The 14,685-nt window shown below is 43.4% G+C and overlaps 1 protein-coding gene across 1 annotated transcript in view; it reads left to right on the plus strand.

The window, feature by feature from the left end:
* The window catches only part of KIDINS220 (kinase D interacting substrate 220), a 90,642-nt gene that overhangs the window by 33,030 nt on the left and 42,927 nt on the right, over positions 1-14,685 (plus strand). Inside the window, exons 12-20 of the mRNA XM_029938576.1 lie at positions 796-975; positions 1,921-2,086; positions 3,877-4,028; positions 4,201-4,490; positions 5,633-5,773; positions 6,484-6,727; positions 6,893-6,981; positions 8,396-8,540; positions 12,683-12,845. Of these exons, the coding sequence (XP_029794436.1) occupies positions 796-975; positions 1,921-2,086; positions 3,877-4,028; positions 4,201-4,490; positions 5,633-5,773; positions 6,484-6,727; positions 6,893-6,981; positions 8,396-8,540; positions 12,683-12,845 (1,570 nt within the window). The remainder of the gene's footprint in view (positions 1-795; positions 976-1,920; positions 2,087-3,876; positions 4,029-4,200; positions 4,491-5,632; positions 5,774-6,483; positions 6,728-6,892; positions 6,982-8,395; positions 8,541-12,682; positions 12,846-14,685) is intronic.

The raw sequence follows: 14,685 nt of genomic DNA on the forward strand, positions 1-14,685 counted from the left end.
GCGCGCCCCTGGGGAGGGGGGCCCGCCGGCTTCTCCGGCCAGAACGCTGGCCCAGCGGCTGAGCAGCATGGGGACTTAGTAAGTGCCCAGTGTTTACATTGAAAGTGCGAACATTTCAAAATCAGTTTGAAACTGTATTTCTTTTTTTTAATGTTAATTTATTTATTTAAAAAAATTTTTTTTCCATAATAGTTTATTGTCAAATTGGTTTCCATACAACACCCAGTGCTCTTCCCCATAAGTGCCCTCCTCCATCACCACCACCTCTTTTCCCCCTCCCCCTTGCCCTTCAACTCTCAGTCAATTTCAGCATTCAATGGTCTCTCAATTTTGCATCCCTCTCTCTCCCCAACTCTCTCTCCCTCTTCCGCTCCCCCTGGTCCTCCATTAGGTCTCTCCTGTTTTCCTGCTAGACCTATGAGTGCAGACATGGTTTCTGTCCTTCTCTGCCTGGCTTACTTCGCTCAGCATGACACCCTCAGGGTCCATCCACTTTCCTACGAAGGGCCATATGTCACTCTTCCTCATTGCCATGTAGTACTCCATCGTGAATATATACCACATCTTGATCCGCTCATCAGGTGATGGACATTTAGGCTCTTCCCATGATTTGGCTGTTGTTGACAGTGCTGCTATGAACATGAAGTTGTATTTCTTAAAACACTTGAAGGAAAAAGATACATCTGAAGCGAATATTACACTGTGTGGTAACGAGAATTTAAATAGAACTTGGGGAAAGAAAAAGTTGTATTTCTTAAACGAAACAGGACCAAGGCTTTCCTCTTTCTCTTTCAGATGAAATGAAGACCTTTGCAGGACAGCAGATCGAGCCTCTCTTCCAGTTCTCCTGGCTGATAGTACTGCTGACCCTGCTGCTCTGCGCAGGGCTCGGCTTGCTGTTCGCTTTTACAGTGGACCTGAGTCTTGGAGTAGCAGTATCGTTGAGCTTCTTGGCTCTCTTATATATATTTTTTAGTAAGTTTTTGCCTTTTATTTTTTCCAAAAATAGAGACAATGTTATATTTAAAATAGCATCTATATCTCTTAAATGTATCTACATTCACACAATATAAAATATTACCTGTGGTTCTTAAATATTTATCCATATCCCTCCTCTAAGGGACTTTCATACTTAAGAGAGAAAATGGATCTTTGTGCTGTTTCCCAAGTTGGCCGAGAGGAACGTCGGCCACCAGCGGGCGCCCCTAACTAGAAGCAGGGTGTAATGTGTCACACTCACCTTTCAGTTGTTAATGATTTACTGTGTTTAAGTCTCTTTGAAAGTAAGTCCTCATAGCCATCACTGGCATGCTCTTGGGCGTTTGATCATGACAGTGATCTTTATTTTATCTAAAAACAAAGTAAAAAGCGAAACTCTAGTCCTGTTCTCGGGGGATTTCTTCTTCAGCTGTAGAAGAGGAAATAGATTCACCTTCGGAGCTGGTGGGGTAACCAAGTGATAAACCCCAGGTAACGTACATCTGAGGCTGAACTAAGTGATCGGTTTCTGTTTAAGGCCTTATGTTTCTGATTGTGTTTCTTATGTCATATTTGAGTTACTTTACTGTCCATTTTCCACATGCCTTCTGTGTGTTGGTTCCTGAGTTGAGGACTCCTTTGTGGAGGTTAGAAAATAGCCCGGGACCAGGGAAAGTCATGTCCGCCTACCTCCCACGGCTTGATATTTGACAGTCTGAGAAAAGAGGCTGCTTGAGCAATGATTGTTTTGAATAATTCATTTTATGATTTTTTTCTTTTCTTTTTTTAAATAGTTTATTGCCAAGTTGGTTTCCATATAACACCCAGTGCTCTTCCCCACAAGGGGCCCCTTCCATGGCCATCACCCCCCTTCCCATCTCCCTCTCCCTCTTCAGCCCTCAGTTTGTTCTCAGTACTCATTTGGAATTGTTTCCTTTTCAGTTGTCATTTACTTTGGTGGCCGGAGGGAAGGCGAGAGTTGGAACTGGGCCTGGGTCCTCAGCACCAGGTTGGCGAGGCACATTGGCTACTTGGAGCTGCTGCTCAAGTTGATGTTTGTGAACCCGCCGGAGCTGCCGGAACAGACCACGAGGGCTTTGCCCGTGAGGTGCGGGGCCCGGGGCGGAAGTGGCTTTGAACGAGGGGAAGCCTCGTTTCTCAATGCACACTCCACGGAACACTGGTTTCTTGAACTTCTTATGTGACAAATAGAACAGCACGGCCTGGTTGAGTGGGTTTGAGAGACACTTCACATCGTACCTTCCTCTTGTACACGAAAGGATCGGAGGCCTCTTTTCCTAAAAATATCTGGTTAACTTTGATTTACCAAATTTTATCTGAGCATAAACTCCCCCCCCCCCCCATTTATGACACCTTTTCCATCCTTTGGGAGCACGCTGGAGAGAGCGGTGGACTCGGGTGCGTCCTGGCACCCCTCGTGTCAGCAGGTGACCCCAGCAGCACAGCGGGCCCTCTGGGCAGCTCTTGCCTCGCCTGTGGGGATGTATTGGCTTGCCTGTCTAAAATTATTACTACCAACAGGAAATATATGAGAAAACAGTTCAGAAACGGTGGAAAACATATATGGCAAGAATGAAGGAAAGATAGAAGGCTCCAGAGGAACGTTAAGTGAAAAACAAAGAAAATTACAGAATCAAAAGCCAGAGCAATTCAATAGAAATTGGCAGAATAGTTAAATGTATACGAAATGATTAAGAATTTTAAAATTATTATAAGATGAAATGTGTAATTTAAGAGGAAAATAAATAGGCCAACCCAGATGAAACACTATGAATCTAAAAAACAAAAATAAAGACGAAAACTTATGTGTGATTAGCATATATGATTAGGTATTAGGAGAGGGGTTTATAAATGGAAAGCTAAAATGAAAAAGTCAAGAAAACACGCGGAGTAGAATGAAACAATTGGAATTATTTTTACAGAAACTGTATTTTAAATGAATGAAGTGGTATTGTTTAAAGTCAGAACAACTAAAGTAGCATGAGTCCAGGTCCCGCCGGATAGGGCAGTGTACCTCACACTATTTTTAAAGCACTGCGTGTCCTGTGCTGAGATGGGCATTTAATGTAGGGACAGCAGAGGAGGAGCGGGCAGAGGCAGAGATCAGACCCTCCCAGAGGCTCAGGACACAGCAACTCAGTTCCTTCAGAACACAGGGAGGAGAATACTTTACAGCTTACGTCTAAATCCCTGGTAAAGGGTGAAACTGTAAATAAAGCATTCTAAAGCTTGAGTTTTGACGTGGCATTCAGTGCTTAACAGCTGTAGATTCTCTCACCGTTCTGGTCTCTTCGTTGGCGCTCAGCACACTTGGTGCAGCTCTTTTGGCGGCGTCCCCGAGACCCGTTGAGACGGACGCCTGGTGCTTTGTCAGAGCTCCGTGGCCTCTGGTGACCCTGCCGCTTTGAGTGAGAATTAAGGTCTTGTAACTCCGCTGCTTTAATGTTGGTTATTGCCTTTTCCTGGGACAAGTATTTGAGACGTCAGAAGTGGAAGATGTCCTTTTCCCTCCTCAGAATTTTATTTTATTAAAAAAATTTTTTTAATGTTTTATTTATTTTTGAGAGAGAGGAATAGAGTGAGAACAGGGGAGGGGCAGAGAGGGAGGGAGGCACAGAATCCCAAGCAGGCTCCAGACTCTGAGCTGTCGGCACAGAGCCTGACGCGGGGCTTGAACCCATGAACCACGAGATCATGACCTGAGCTGAGCTAGACACTTAACTGACTGAGGCCCCCAGGGGCCCCCCTCCTCAGGATTTTAAACACAGTATTTTAAAAGGGACTAAGAAAATGTAAGATGTGATACAGAGATGATGTGTGTGGAAATTACTTGTTTCTTCAGGTATCTGAGTAACATTTTCTTTCTCTTGCCCGCAGGTTTCTGTTTACAGATTACAACAGGCTGTCGAGCGTAGGCGGAGAAACGTCGATGGCTGAGATGATCGCGACTCTGTCGGACGCTTGTGAGAGAGAGTTTGGCTTTTTGGCAACCAGACTCTTTCGAGTGTTCAAGACTGAAGATTCGCAGGGTAGGACTTCCCCCCTCCGTCTTTGTCGGGGGTGAGGACGGAGGAGCGGTCAGTGCATTTCTGTGAACACACAAATGGACCTCAGAAATCCACACGCCGTGACGGTAGTGGTTAGGGCCTCGCAGGCGGTTGGTGCGTTGCCGATTGTTAAAACCCGCTTGTTGTCCTGCAGGCAAAAAGAAATGGAAGAAAACGTGCTGCCTCCCGTCCTTCGTCATCTTCCTCTTCCTCTTCGGCTGCATTATCGCCGGGATCGCCCTCCTGGCCATCTTCAGGGTTGACCCGAAGCATCTGACCGTGAACGCCGTCCTCATATCCATCGCGTGCCTCGTGGGGCTGGCCCTGGTGCTGAACTGCCGCACGTGGTGGCAGGTGCTGGACTCCCTCCTGAACTCGCAGAGGAAGCGCCTCCACAGCGCCGCCTCCAGACTGCACAAACTGAAAAGTGAAGGGTTCATGAAGGTGCGCGCTCAGGGGCCACGGAAGGAAGTGTGACGGGCGTGCGCTCCGGTGACCGTGACGGCGGGGCGCTAGGGAGCGGGCTCTCTGCGGGTCATGGGGGCGTTTGTTTTTAGTTTTGCTCCACATTTGCCCTGTGGAAATGTACATTCAAAGGGCAAAAAATTAAAACAATACAGGTTTTTATAAAATAGACTTTTATGAGATCTCCTAGGAGTTGGGAGGTGGTTCCACAGGTCACCTGGCTGATGGTAACGGCTTCCTGCCTGGTGGCACAGGCCCCTCCGGAGCCTGGCAGAGGGGGCCAGCAGGGCCACCAGACATACGGAGTAGGGGCGGCTCAGGTGGGTCAGCGTCTGACCTCAGCTCAGCTCATGATCTCATGGTTCATGAGTTCAAGCCCCGAACTGGGCTCTTGCTGTCAGCGCAGAGCCTGCTTGGGATCCTCTGTGCCCTTCTCTCTCTGCCCCTTCCTGGCTCATGTGCTTGCACACATTCTCTCTCTCAAAAACAAATTTTAAAATGTTATTTATTTATTTATTTATTTTTGAGGGGCAGAGAGCAAGAGGGAGAGGGAGACCCAGAATCCAAAGCAGGCTCCAGCTCTGAGCTGTCAGCACAGAGCCCAACGCGGGGCTCAAACCCACAAACTGTGAGATCATGACCTGAGCAGAAGTCAGATGCTCAACCAACTGAGCCCCCAGGGGCCCCAATTAAAAAATTTTTTTCTAAATAAAAAATTAAAACAAATAAACTAGGACTATACTTTTAGAACCAAAAGGGACTTTGTACAGTTATCTGCTGTAGCCCCTTTCGTCAGGGAGCCAACCGTAGTATGAATCATTGAATTTGCATTCAGTGCCCAGCGTTTTGACTTTCAGAGCATGTGATTTTAGCAAGTAAGTCACTCAACCCAGTTTGTCCTTTTAAAGTGGATATGACAGTAAGGGGGAGATGCTCTAATTTATGTCAAGTCACTTGGTGAGCTGTGAGGCAAGCACTCAGTGCAGCCTCAGCGGCCCCACGGCCGGCAGCGAGGACCTGGGGTTCCTTTTCCTCCTGTTAGATGAGTTTCTAGCGGGCTGTTTAAGAGCTGTGCTTACATTTCTCGTGCCTTCAGTGCTTCTAGCCTTTCTCTCGTGCAGGTTCTCAAGTGTGAAGTGGAGTTGATGGCCAGGATGGCGAAGACCATCGACAGCTTCACTCAGAACCAGACAAGGCTGGTGGTCATCATCGACGGCCTGGATGCCTGTGAGCAGGACAAAGTGCTCCAGATGCTGGACACTGTATGTCGTGGTCATCGGAAACTTCTGACTGTCACATACGTAGCAGCTGACTGACTTTGTGCATTTCTCAATTGGAATTTGAATAGTACCTTTTTTTTTTTTTTTTTTTTTTGTAAAAACGGGTTTTTGTTGTTTGTTTGTTTAGTGTAGAAACATAGAGTCCGTGTTTCACCACAAACAGACGTACACAATTTTGGGTTAACGGCTCTGTGAGAAAATGAATAGAGTAGCTCCAAAGTCCATAGTGTGACTCCGGCGTTCCTTGGCAGAGAGTTCTGGCTAGAATCAGAGATCACAGTGGGGAGCCCACAGGATGGGAGTGTTGTGAATGCGGGGCACATCAGTGGCTCTCTGGGAAGTGTGTCACCGGCTGCAGAGAGTAACTGGAGGGAGCCCAGTGTGCCGGCACCTCGTGTGTTTTCACAAGTATTTCTCACAAATATTGGTCTTTCCTTTTATGTAGACCATCGCTGTCTTAAAATAGGACGGGATTAATTGTTTTCTTTGGAGCTTTTATCACTGTCAGATGGTGAAAAATCACATGACAACTTCAGTGAAAGTTGTTTTCATATGCAATACCATTTTGATAAAAACAAGAAATAGTACTTAAAACTGTAGTCACCAAAGGATAGCACAGATTTGTAAGAGACTTTTTGTTACTTTGGAGAATTTGAAATTTGTGTTATAAATACACATCTCTTCTACCGCAGGTCCGAGTTCTGTTTTCAAAAGGCCCATTCATTGCCGTTTTTGCAAGTGATCCACATATTATCATAAAGGCAATTAACCAGAACCTCAATAGTGTGCTTCGTGACTCCAACATAAACGGACACGACTACATGCGCAATATAGTTCATTTACCCGTCTTCCTGAACAGTCGCGGACTGAGCAATGCGAGAAAATTCCTTGTAACTTCAGCGACAAATGGGGACATCCCGTGCGCAGATACTACAGGTAAAGATCAAGTTCCTTAGGTACTTCGGGTGTGAAGTAGTTCTGTAGTTTTTTGTGGTGATTCATCTTTACCTTGAAAAATATCGTTGGTATTTCACTTCGCTTTAAATACCACGTACAACAGAATTCTGGTACAAATGGTGCTCTCTCAACAAACTCTTTAAGGGATGCAGGAGGATGCCGACAGAAGAGTTTCACAGAACAGCCTCGGAGAGATGACTAAACTCGGCAGCAAGACAGCCCTTAACAGACGGGTAAGATGCCGGTGGCTCTGAGCCACATGTGTGTGTTGCTGTTGGTCAGATAGAACTAAGGTGACGCTGTGTAATCGTCTTCTACAGATATTGCATTCAGCCCATCAAATACATTTTATTACTGAGTTTCCTTTCGGCTTCAGGTGTCTCTTAGGACACACCTGACCCTGGAGCCGTCACGATTGTGAAGTGTGCGGCAGCCCTGTCCTCCCCTAACCTGTCCCCAGCTGCCCTTCCAGACCTAGGTCCTCTGCGAGCGCCATCTGAGGCCCCCCAGACGGTTTCATGCGGGTGTTCGTCCAGGTCAGGCCGCGTCTGGTCCAGGTGCCGTTGGGACAGGAGCTCCGTGCGCCCCCCCCCCCACCGGCCTTCCGCCGCCTTCCCGAACGTCCCAGCCGTGGGGCTCTCTTCCGCCCACGTACTGATTTTGTGTCCTGCAGGCCACTTCGGGATTCTCCTCGAACACTCCTGTCCTCCCTGTCCTGCCCCCTTCCTGGAACCCTCTCTGTACACACGGAGGGAGCGTCCCAGGAAGTGTCCCCCCGCGGGTAAGCACAGTGACAATGCTGCTTCTGGACGGCGGGGTAGGGCTAGTGGTGGCACTGTTTTCTTTTTCCTTGTTTTCTGCCATTGAATTTGGGACACTTTATATAAAAAGTGTGTCTTCAGTGATACTTCGATGTGTCGATTTTATGTCTCTACCCTATATAAGTATGAATAAAAATTAATATGAATGGCACTTGATGGCACTAACTAAGAGAAGGGTGTAATGTAGCAGTTTGGACTTGTCCCCGGGGGTCTGGCCTTTTGGACTCCCTGTGCTTGCGTCCACCGTTGCCTTGTTTCCTGACCCTGGAGGAGAACCCGCTCTTGTGCCCATTCCTCCTTGGATGAGAAGGGATTTTCTCTCCCACTCTGCCCACCAGGGTGCCTTTAATTCTTACACACCTGTGAGGGTAGTTGTCACGCATTTGAATACTACCTCAACATGCAGGTGCTGAATCCTTAGAACTCGACAGGAGGTTATTTGCTCTCTTATTTCAGGTTTCCTGTAGGAACTCTGAAGAAGATGGAACTCCTGAAAGAGTTTGATTGAATTCTCTTTACATAATTCTGCTTATTATAATCTTTAAGGCATTTAACTTTCCCTAACTGTACAGCTATAGATCAGAGTACCTCTGAAGCTAAAACACGGCATTTGATGCAGTTGCTACAATAGTACTTTATAACTGTTCTATCAAGATTCTGCCTCAGAATAATAATAATATTGCCTATTTTTGTTGTATAATCTTCCCCTTTGACTAAAATTTTGGATTATTTTTCTTGTCATCATAAGCAAATAGTAACTTCTCAAAAAGCTGTCAGTTCTCAGGCGGAGGTGCTGGTTCATGTGCATCGTGACGCCCTCTTTCAGGACACGTACCGCAGACGGCAGGTGCAGAGGACCATTACCCGGCAGATGTCCTTCGACCTCACGAAGCTGCTGGTGACCGAGGACTGGTTCAGCGACATAAGTCCTCAGACTATGAGAAGGTTGCTTAACATTGTCTCTGTGACAGGTAACTTTCCTCACTGTCTGTGGTAGATCGTAAACCTTACCACATTGGCGGAGCGGTTCAGTTTCAGAAATGGAAGGTCGTGCCGTGTTCCTGTGTTTGCACTGTCGTCTGGCACTTTTTATTTGTGTTGAATGTATCTAATAAAACCTGTAGTAGTTTTGACAATGAAAATCATCAGTCGTGCACTGTTATTTTTAAAACTTGACTTAAAAAATCTTTTATTTCACCTCAGGTTTAATTTTTTCTCTTTGTATAAAGATAATTTTATGCTAATTTGTATGACTGAATGTAATTAACTTTTAATTTGAATGTTGACATTCAGATTTTGTACACTGCTCTTCCATTTTATTTTTAGTGATTCTTTCCATTAGGCAAAGTAAAACGCATATGACAGTGTACTGTCTTAGCTGGGCTTAAGGGCGCACTTTGGCGGTGTCACAGGCGTTTGTACTTTTGGCCAGTCATCACCTCCATCCATCTTCATAGCTGTTTTCATTTTGTAAAACTGAGACTCTATGCCTGTTATCTATTTACCCACCTTCCTCCCTCCCCCAGCTCCTCACAGCCACTCTTCTACTTTGTCTCTACAGAAGTGACTGCTTGAAGTACCTTGTATAAGCAGAATTATACAGTATTTGTCTTTCTGTGACTGGCTTATTTCGCTTAAGATAATGTCTTCAAGGTTCACCATGTCGTAGCTCGTAGGGTCTTTTAAGACTGAATAATAATCCATTGTACGTATATACCACATTTTGGCCTGTCCATTCATCTGTTGATGGACATGGGGGTTGCTTCCGTGTTTCCATGTTTTAGCTATTGTGAAAATGCTCCTACGAACATGAGTGTATCTTAATATTTTTTGAGACCCTGCCTTCAGTTCTTATGGATAAATACCCCAAAGTGGAATTGCTGGGTCACATGGCATTTCTATTTTTAAGTTTTTGAGGAACCTTCATTCTGTTTTCCACGGCTGCACCATTTTACATTCCCGCCAGCAGTGCCCGAAAGATCACCATTTTTCTACACTCTAACCAGCACTTGTTTCTTTCTGTATATTTGATAGCAGTCATCCTAATATGTGAGAAATCGTATCTCCTTGTAGTTTGGATTTGCATTTCCCTAATTAACAGTGTCGAACATCTTTTCACATGCTTGTTGGCCATTCTTGTATCCTCTTCGGAGAAATGTTCATTTAAGTCCTTTGTCCATTTTTGAATTGGATTGTTTGGGGTTTTTTTATTGTTGAGTGTAAAGAGTTCTCTGTATATTGTAGATATTGATCCCTTATCAGATATATGTTTTTTAATTTTTTTCTTCCATTCTGTGGGTTGCATTTTTCCTCTGTGAATAGTGTCCTTTGTGGACAAAATTTGAAAATTTTCACGAAGTTCAGTTTGTCTGTTTTTTGTTTGCGTGCCTTTGGTGTCCTATTCAAGAAATCACTGCCAAACCCAATGTTGAGACATTTTTGATCTGTGTTTCTTCTAAATGTTTTATTAAGTTACATCGTTCCATTTTGAGTTGATTTTTATATATGGTGTTAGATAGAGGGTTCAACTTCATTCTTTTGCATGTGGATATTCAGCTTTCATAGCACCAGTTTTTGAGAAGACTGTCCTTCCTATCTAATGGTCTTGGTACCCTTGTCAAAATCTCCACTCTTCTGTTCTATTCTATTCTATTCTATTCTACTCTACTCTATTCTATTCTATTCTATTCTGTTCTGTTCTGATGGTCTGTGTGCCTGTCTTTATGCCAGTCCATTACTGTTTAAATTGCTGTAGTTTTGTAGTAAGTTTTGAAATAAGGAAGTGTGAGTCCTCTAGTTTTATTCTTCCTTTTAAGGATTGTTTTGGTTAGACAGTCTCTTTTGAGATTCTATATGAATTTTAGGATGGGTTTTTCTATCTGCAAAAAAATGTCATTGGAGTTTTGACAGGGATTGCATTGAATCTATAGATGACTCTAGGTAATATTGCTATTTTAACAAAATTAAGTCTTCCAATCCATGAACAAGGGATGTCTTAATTATAATTTAAAATGTTGAAATTCAGATTTTATATGCTTCTGTTGTTTTAGTTTGCACATGACATTTTATTTTAAATGTTTATTCATTTTGAGAGAGAGAGCACACGCATGTGCATGTGCAAGTGGGAAAGGGGCAGAGAGAGGGAGAGAGAATCTCAAGCAGGTTCATGCTGTCAGTGTAGAGCTCGATGTGGAGCTCGATCCCATGAACTGTGAGATCACGTCCTGAGCCAGAATCAAGAGTCAGACACTTACTGATGAGCTGCCCAGGGGTCCCCAAGTGATATTTTAAATAAAAAAATATTGACAATAAAATCGAAGATTACTGCCCTGTGGCTGAATTCTTTGCTTGGAATCTGCTCTTCACCATGCTAATGCTTACATGTAAATACTTAAAATTTAGTTTGTAAGTATATGTTTCTTTGTATGATATTGAATGCTACTTGGTAATATTGACTGGCGTTCACTCGATTATGATAGTTACACTGGAATTTGCGTTTATACTAAGGTTGGGGTACATGCTATGAACTAAATTGCAAATGAGATTGTGTCTAATATATGTACAATATTTTTGGTAATTAAATCCCTGTAAGTAAGGCCTCAAACCTTAGTAAGTTGAATATGATCTACAGTGGAAATGTTCTAGTATATTATCAATATTATTTATGTACCTATTTAACAAATATATGGTGAGTGTCTAGATACACCAGATATTGGTCTGGGTATTGTAGAGATAAGCCGTGAACAGGATAAAGTTCTTGCCTTATTGGCGAAGGCAGAAAGCTAAAAAGTCATGTAACAGTCAGCACCGTAAAAGCCTCGTCTTCCCTTCCCACTGAGCTTTGGAATGCTCCCGGTGCGGTCACTGCTGCTTTGCTTTTCAATCTGAGCCAGTTCCCGAAGGTTTGTAGACCATCCACATGCGTATGATTCTCAAACGTGTATCTTCCTTGTTGCTTTCCAGTTGCCTACTTGATATCTAGTGGTGTCTAATATAAGTCTGATACATGACGTGTCCAGAATTGAGCTTTTGATCTGCCCATAGTTTTCCATCTCAGTTAATCCAACTCTTTCCAGTTCTTTGGGAAAAAAGACCCTTGATATCTTTTTTTATATACCACCTCCAATCTGTAGTACATTCTTTGGCTCTTTTTTCATACTAAATCCAGACCCTGATCACTTCTCACCGTTTGTAACATACTGCCCTTATCCAGGGCATCATCGTGTCTCATCTGCGTTAATTATAGCAGGAGCCTAACTCAGCCCCTGCTCCTACTTTTTCCTCTGTGGTCTGTTCTCCATGTGGCAGCCACGGTGACCTTCTGAAGTGGAAGCCAATCATGGTTCCCAGCTCGGAACTCTCTTAGTTTCCATCTTGTTGAAAATAAAAATCTTAACTCCTTACTGTTTCTTACGAGGCCCTTTTCGATCTCTCTCCACCGCTTTCCCGACCTCTGACCTTCTCTTCCACCACTCTCCTCATCCATCCCTAACTGACCTCTTCCCCATTCCACAGACATGCCAGGCATGCTCCTGCCTAAGGGCTTCTGCTTCTGCCTATGCTGATCTGTCTTTGGAGAGATGCATGATGGGCTTTCTCCTCTCCTTTTAAGGCTTTGCTTAAATGTCAGCTTTTGAACGAGACCTTCCTTTGTCCTCTTATATAAGATGACACCTCCTTCTTTTTTTTTTATATAAGATGACACTCCTTGCTTTTTAAATTTACTCCATAGAACTGATCGCCTTCTAATACACCATAGGATGGGGTCCATCATGGGTTCATTGATGCTCTGCTGTCTGATTGTCGAGACTGTCGGACACATGGTTCTGAGAGATTTTTGCCTACAGGTGTGTGGTCACAGCAGTACAGAGCACTCGTGGCAAATGACCCAGCACAGGTAACTTTAGGATGAAACAGAATGGTGTTTAATCCCTAGAAGTTTTCCGGAACAGCTCTTTGGCTTACAGAAGCCATGTAAATACTAGATTTGAATTTTAGTGTAAATTAGATTGCAGCACTTAAAGATTCAAATTATTTTTGAAGATGCTAAATGTTTTTCTTTGTATATTACACATCTGTTAATTTAAAAAAATGTTTCTATATTTTTTTAAAGGGCGATTACTGAGAGCCAATCAGATTAGTTTCAATTGGGACAGGCTTGCTAGCTGGATCAACCTTACTGAGCAGTGGCCATACCGAACTTCATGGCTCATACTATATTTGGAAGAGACTGAAGGGATTCCAGATCAGATGACCCTGAAAACCATCTATGAAAGGTACGTGGTCTGACCTCTTTATGCTTAACTCTATCTTAGAGGAAGTTGACATTTCAATAAAAAGTTAATGCAAATAAAGCCAAATGAATACAAAATAACATCCATGAAATGTATACTTCTAGATTCAACTAACCATGCTCATTAATTCCATTATGATGTTGGAGTTGTATTAGCACAGATATGAATCTCCTGTAAAATTTACAGCTTTAGTGGAGTGTATTCTTCCCTTTTCAGTGTAATTTACATGGTAAAAAGTTTAATTAATGGGCTTAGTAGTTTTATGTATTTATGCATATGAAATGCAAACCTTGAAACATCGTTTCCATTTTATTTTTTATTCAAAGTGTCTTAATATTCAGTGAATATTAAGCAAGTTATGTTTTTCAAATCATGAGTGCACATATTTTCAGTTTTGTATCTGGACAGATTTTGAAACTGTGAATACTGATCGGAAAACATTCTGTGCATTAAACATAAAGAAATTTGTTGTTCCTTTATAGTCAGTCATTTGAAGTACTTTTAACATTTTTACTTCTGATAAGAAATTCATTAAATTTTTTCTGGAAAGACATGAAGTTTAGACCCAGTGAAATGTCAAGTATGTAAAGTTTTAAGAGTTGACAGTTTTCTGTCAAATTCACAAATGAAATTGTAACCCTTTTTGTTCACCAGAACATACCTCCAGGGGGGCTTTCAGTAGCTGATCGAGTAAAATATCTCTTAGAAAAAGGATAGTAGAAAGAAACTGCACCGTTTCATAAGTCTTGGTATAACTGAAACAGTTATTTTTAAAAATTATTTATTTTTTTATGTTTTTTATTTATTTTTGAGAGACAGAAAGAGACAGCACGAATAGGGGAGGGGCAGAGAGGGAGACACAGAATCCGAAGCAGGCTCCAGGCTCTGAGCTAGCGATCAGCACAGAGCCCGACCTGGGGCTGGAACCCACGAACTGTGAGATCATGACCTGAGCTGAAGTTGCACGCTCAACCGACTGAGCCCCCCAGGCGCCCCTGAAACAATCATTTTAACCTATAACTGAAACACTAACAAAGCATTTAGTGTATAGTTCATTTCTTAAAACTTTTAAGATTACAAAAATTTTTTCTTAAAGTATTATCAGCATACAGTTTTCTTTATTTTTTTAATCGCCATTGTTCCTGCACATAATTTATTGACCATTTTCTTAGGCAAATAGCTAGAATGATAGAGGATGCTTGCAGTGCTAGTCTGCAGATTTGAGCTCTTCTTGGTTTTGCTGTTTAATTTACACCAGATCCAAGTAGTGTGTAGACCACGCGTTGCATCGGGCAGGCGTCCCGTAGGCTGCAGAGGAGTGGTGCGGGATTGCATCTGCTCCCTGGTACTTCCGAAAGGATCCTCTTCCTGTAAGACACAGGATCGGCTCTTCCGGGGTCGGGCAGTAAAACGTTGCTTTATTTCCTGAGTAAGTTCTGCGTCCTAACAGGTGTTGTGTCATTAGGAGTGTTTGCTAGAGGAGCGTGGTTATTATTAATCAATCAAAATTTAACTTTTGAAACTGCTTAGCTTCTTACTGACGATGCAGGCCAACATCTTGGGAGTTCTTCTCACACGGTATAATTTTCACGCACAGCGCTAGTGAGCGGGCACGGGTGGTCCTTCGGCACGCCATCTTATCCTTGCGCGGTTGTGATTTTTGTGTGGAAGTAAAAATATGTCTGAGGAAAGAAAACGCCTTCATTGAGGACCTAGAATCAGGATTCTTCGAGCCCGTCTGAAGCGGTGGTGCCGCGGGGCTCCGCGTCGGGGCTCCGCGTCGGGGCTCAGGCCCGGGAGGGCGGCTGCGTCCCAGGCCCGC

The sequence above is a fragment of the Suricata suricatta genome, chromosome 4 (genome assembly GCF_006229205.1).
Source record: "Suricata suricatta isolate VVHF042 chromosome 4, meerkat_22Aug2017_6uvM2_HiC, whole genome shotgun sequence".
Taxonomy (NCBI): Eukaryota; Metazoa; Chordata; class Mammalia; order Carnivora; family Herpestidae; genus Suricata; species Suricata suricatta.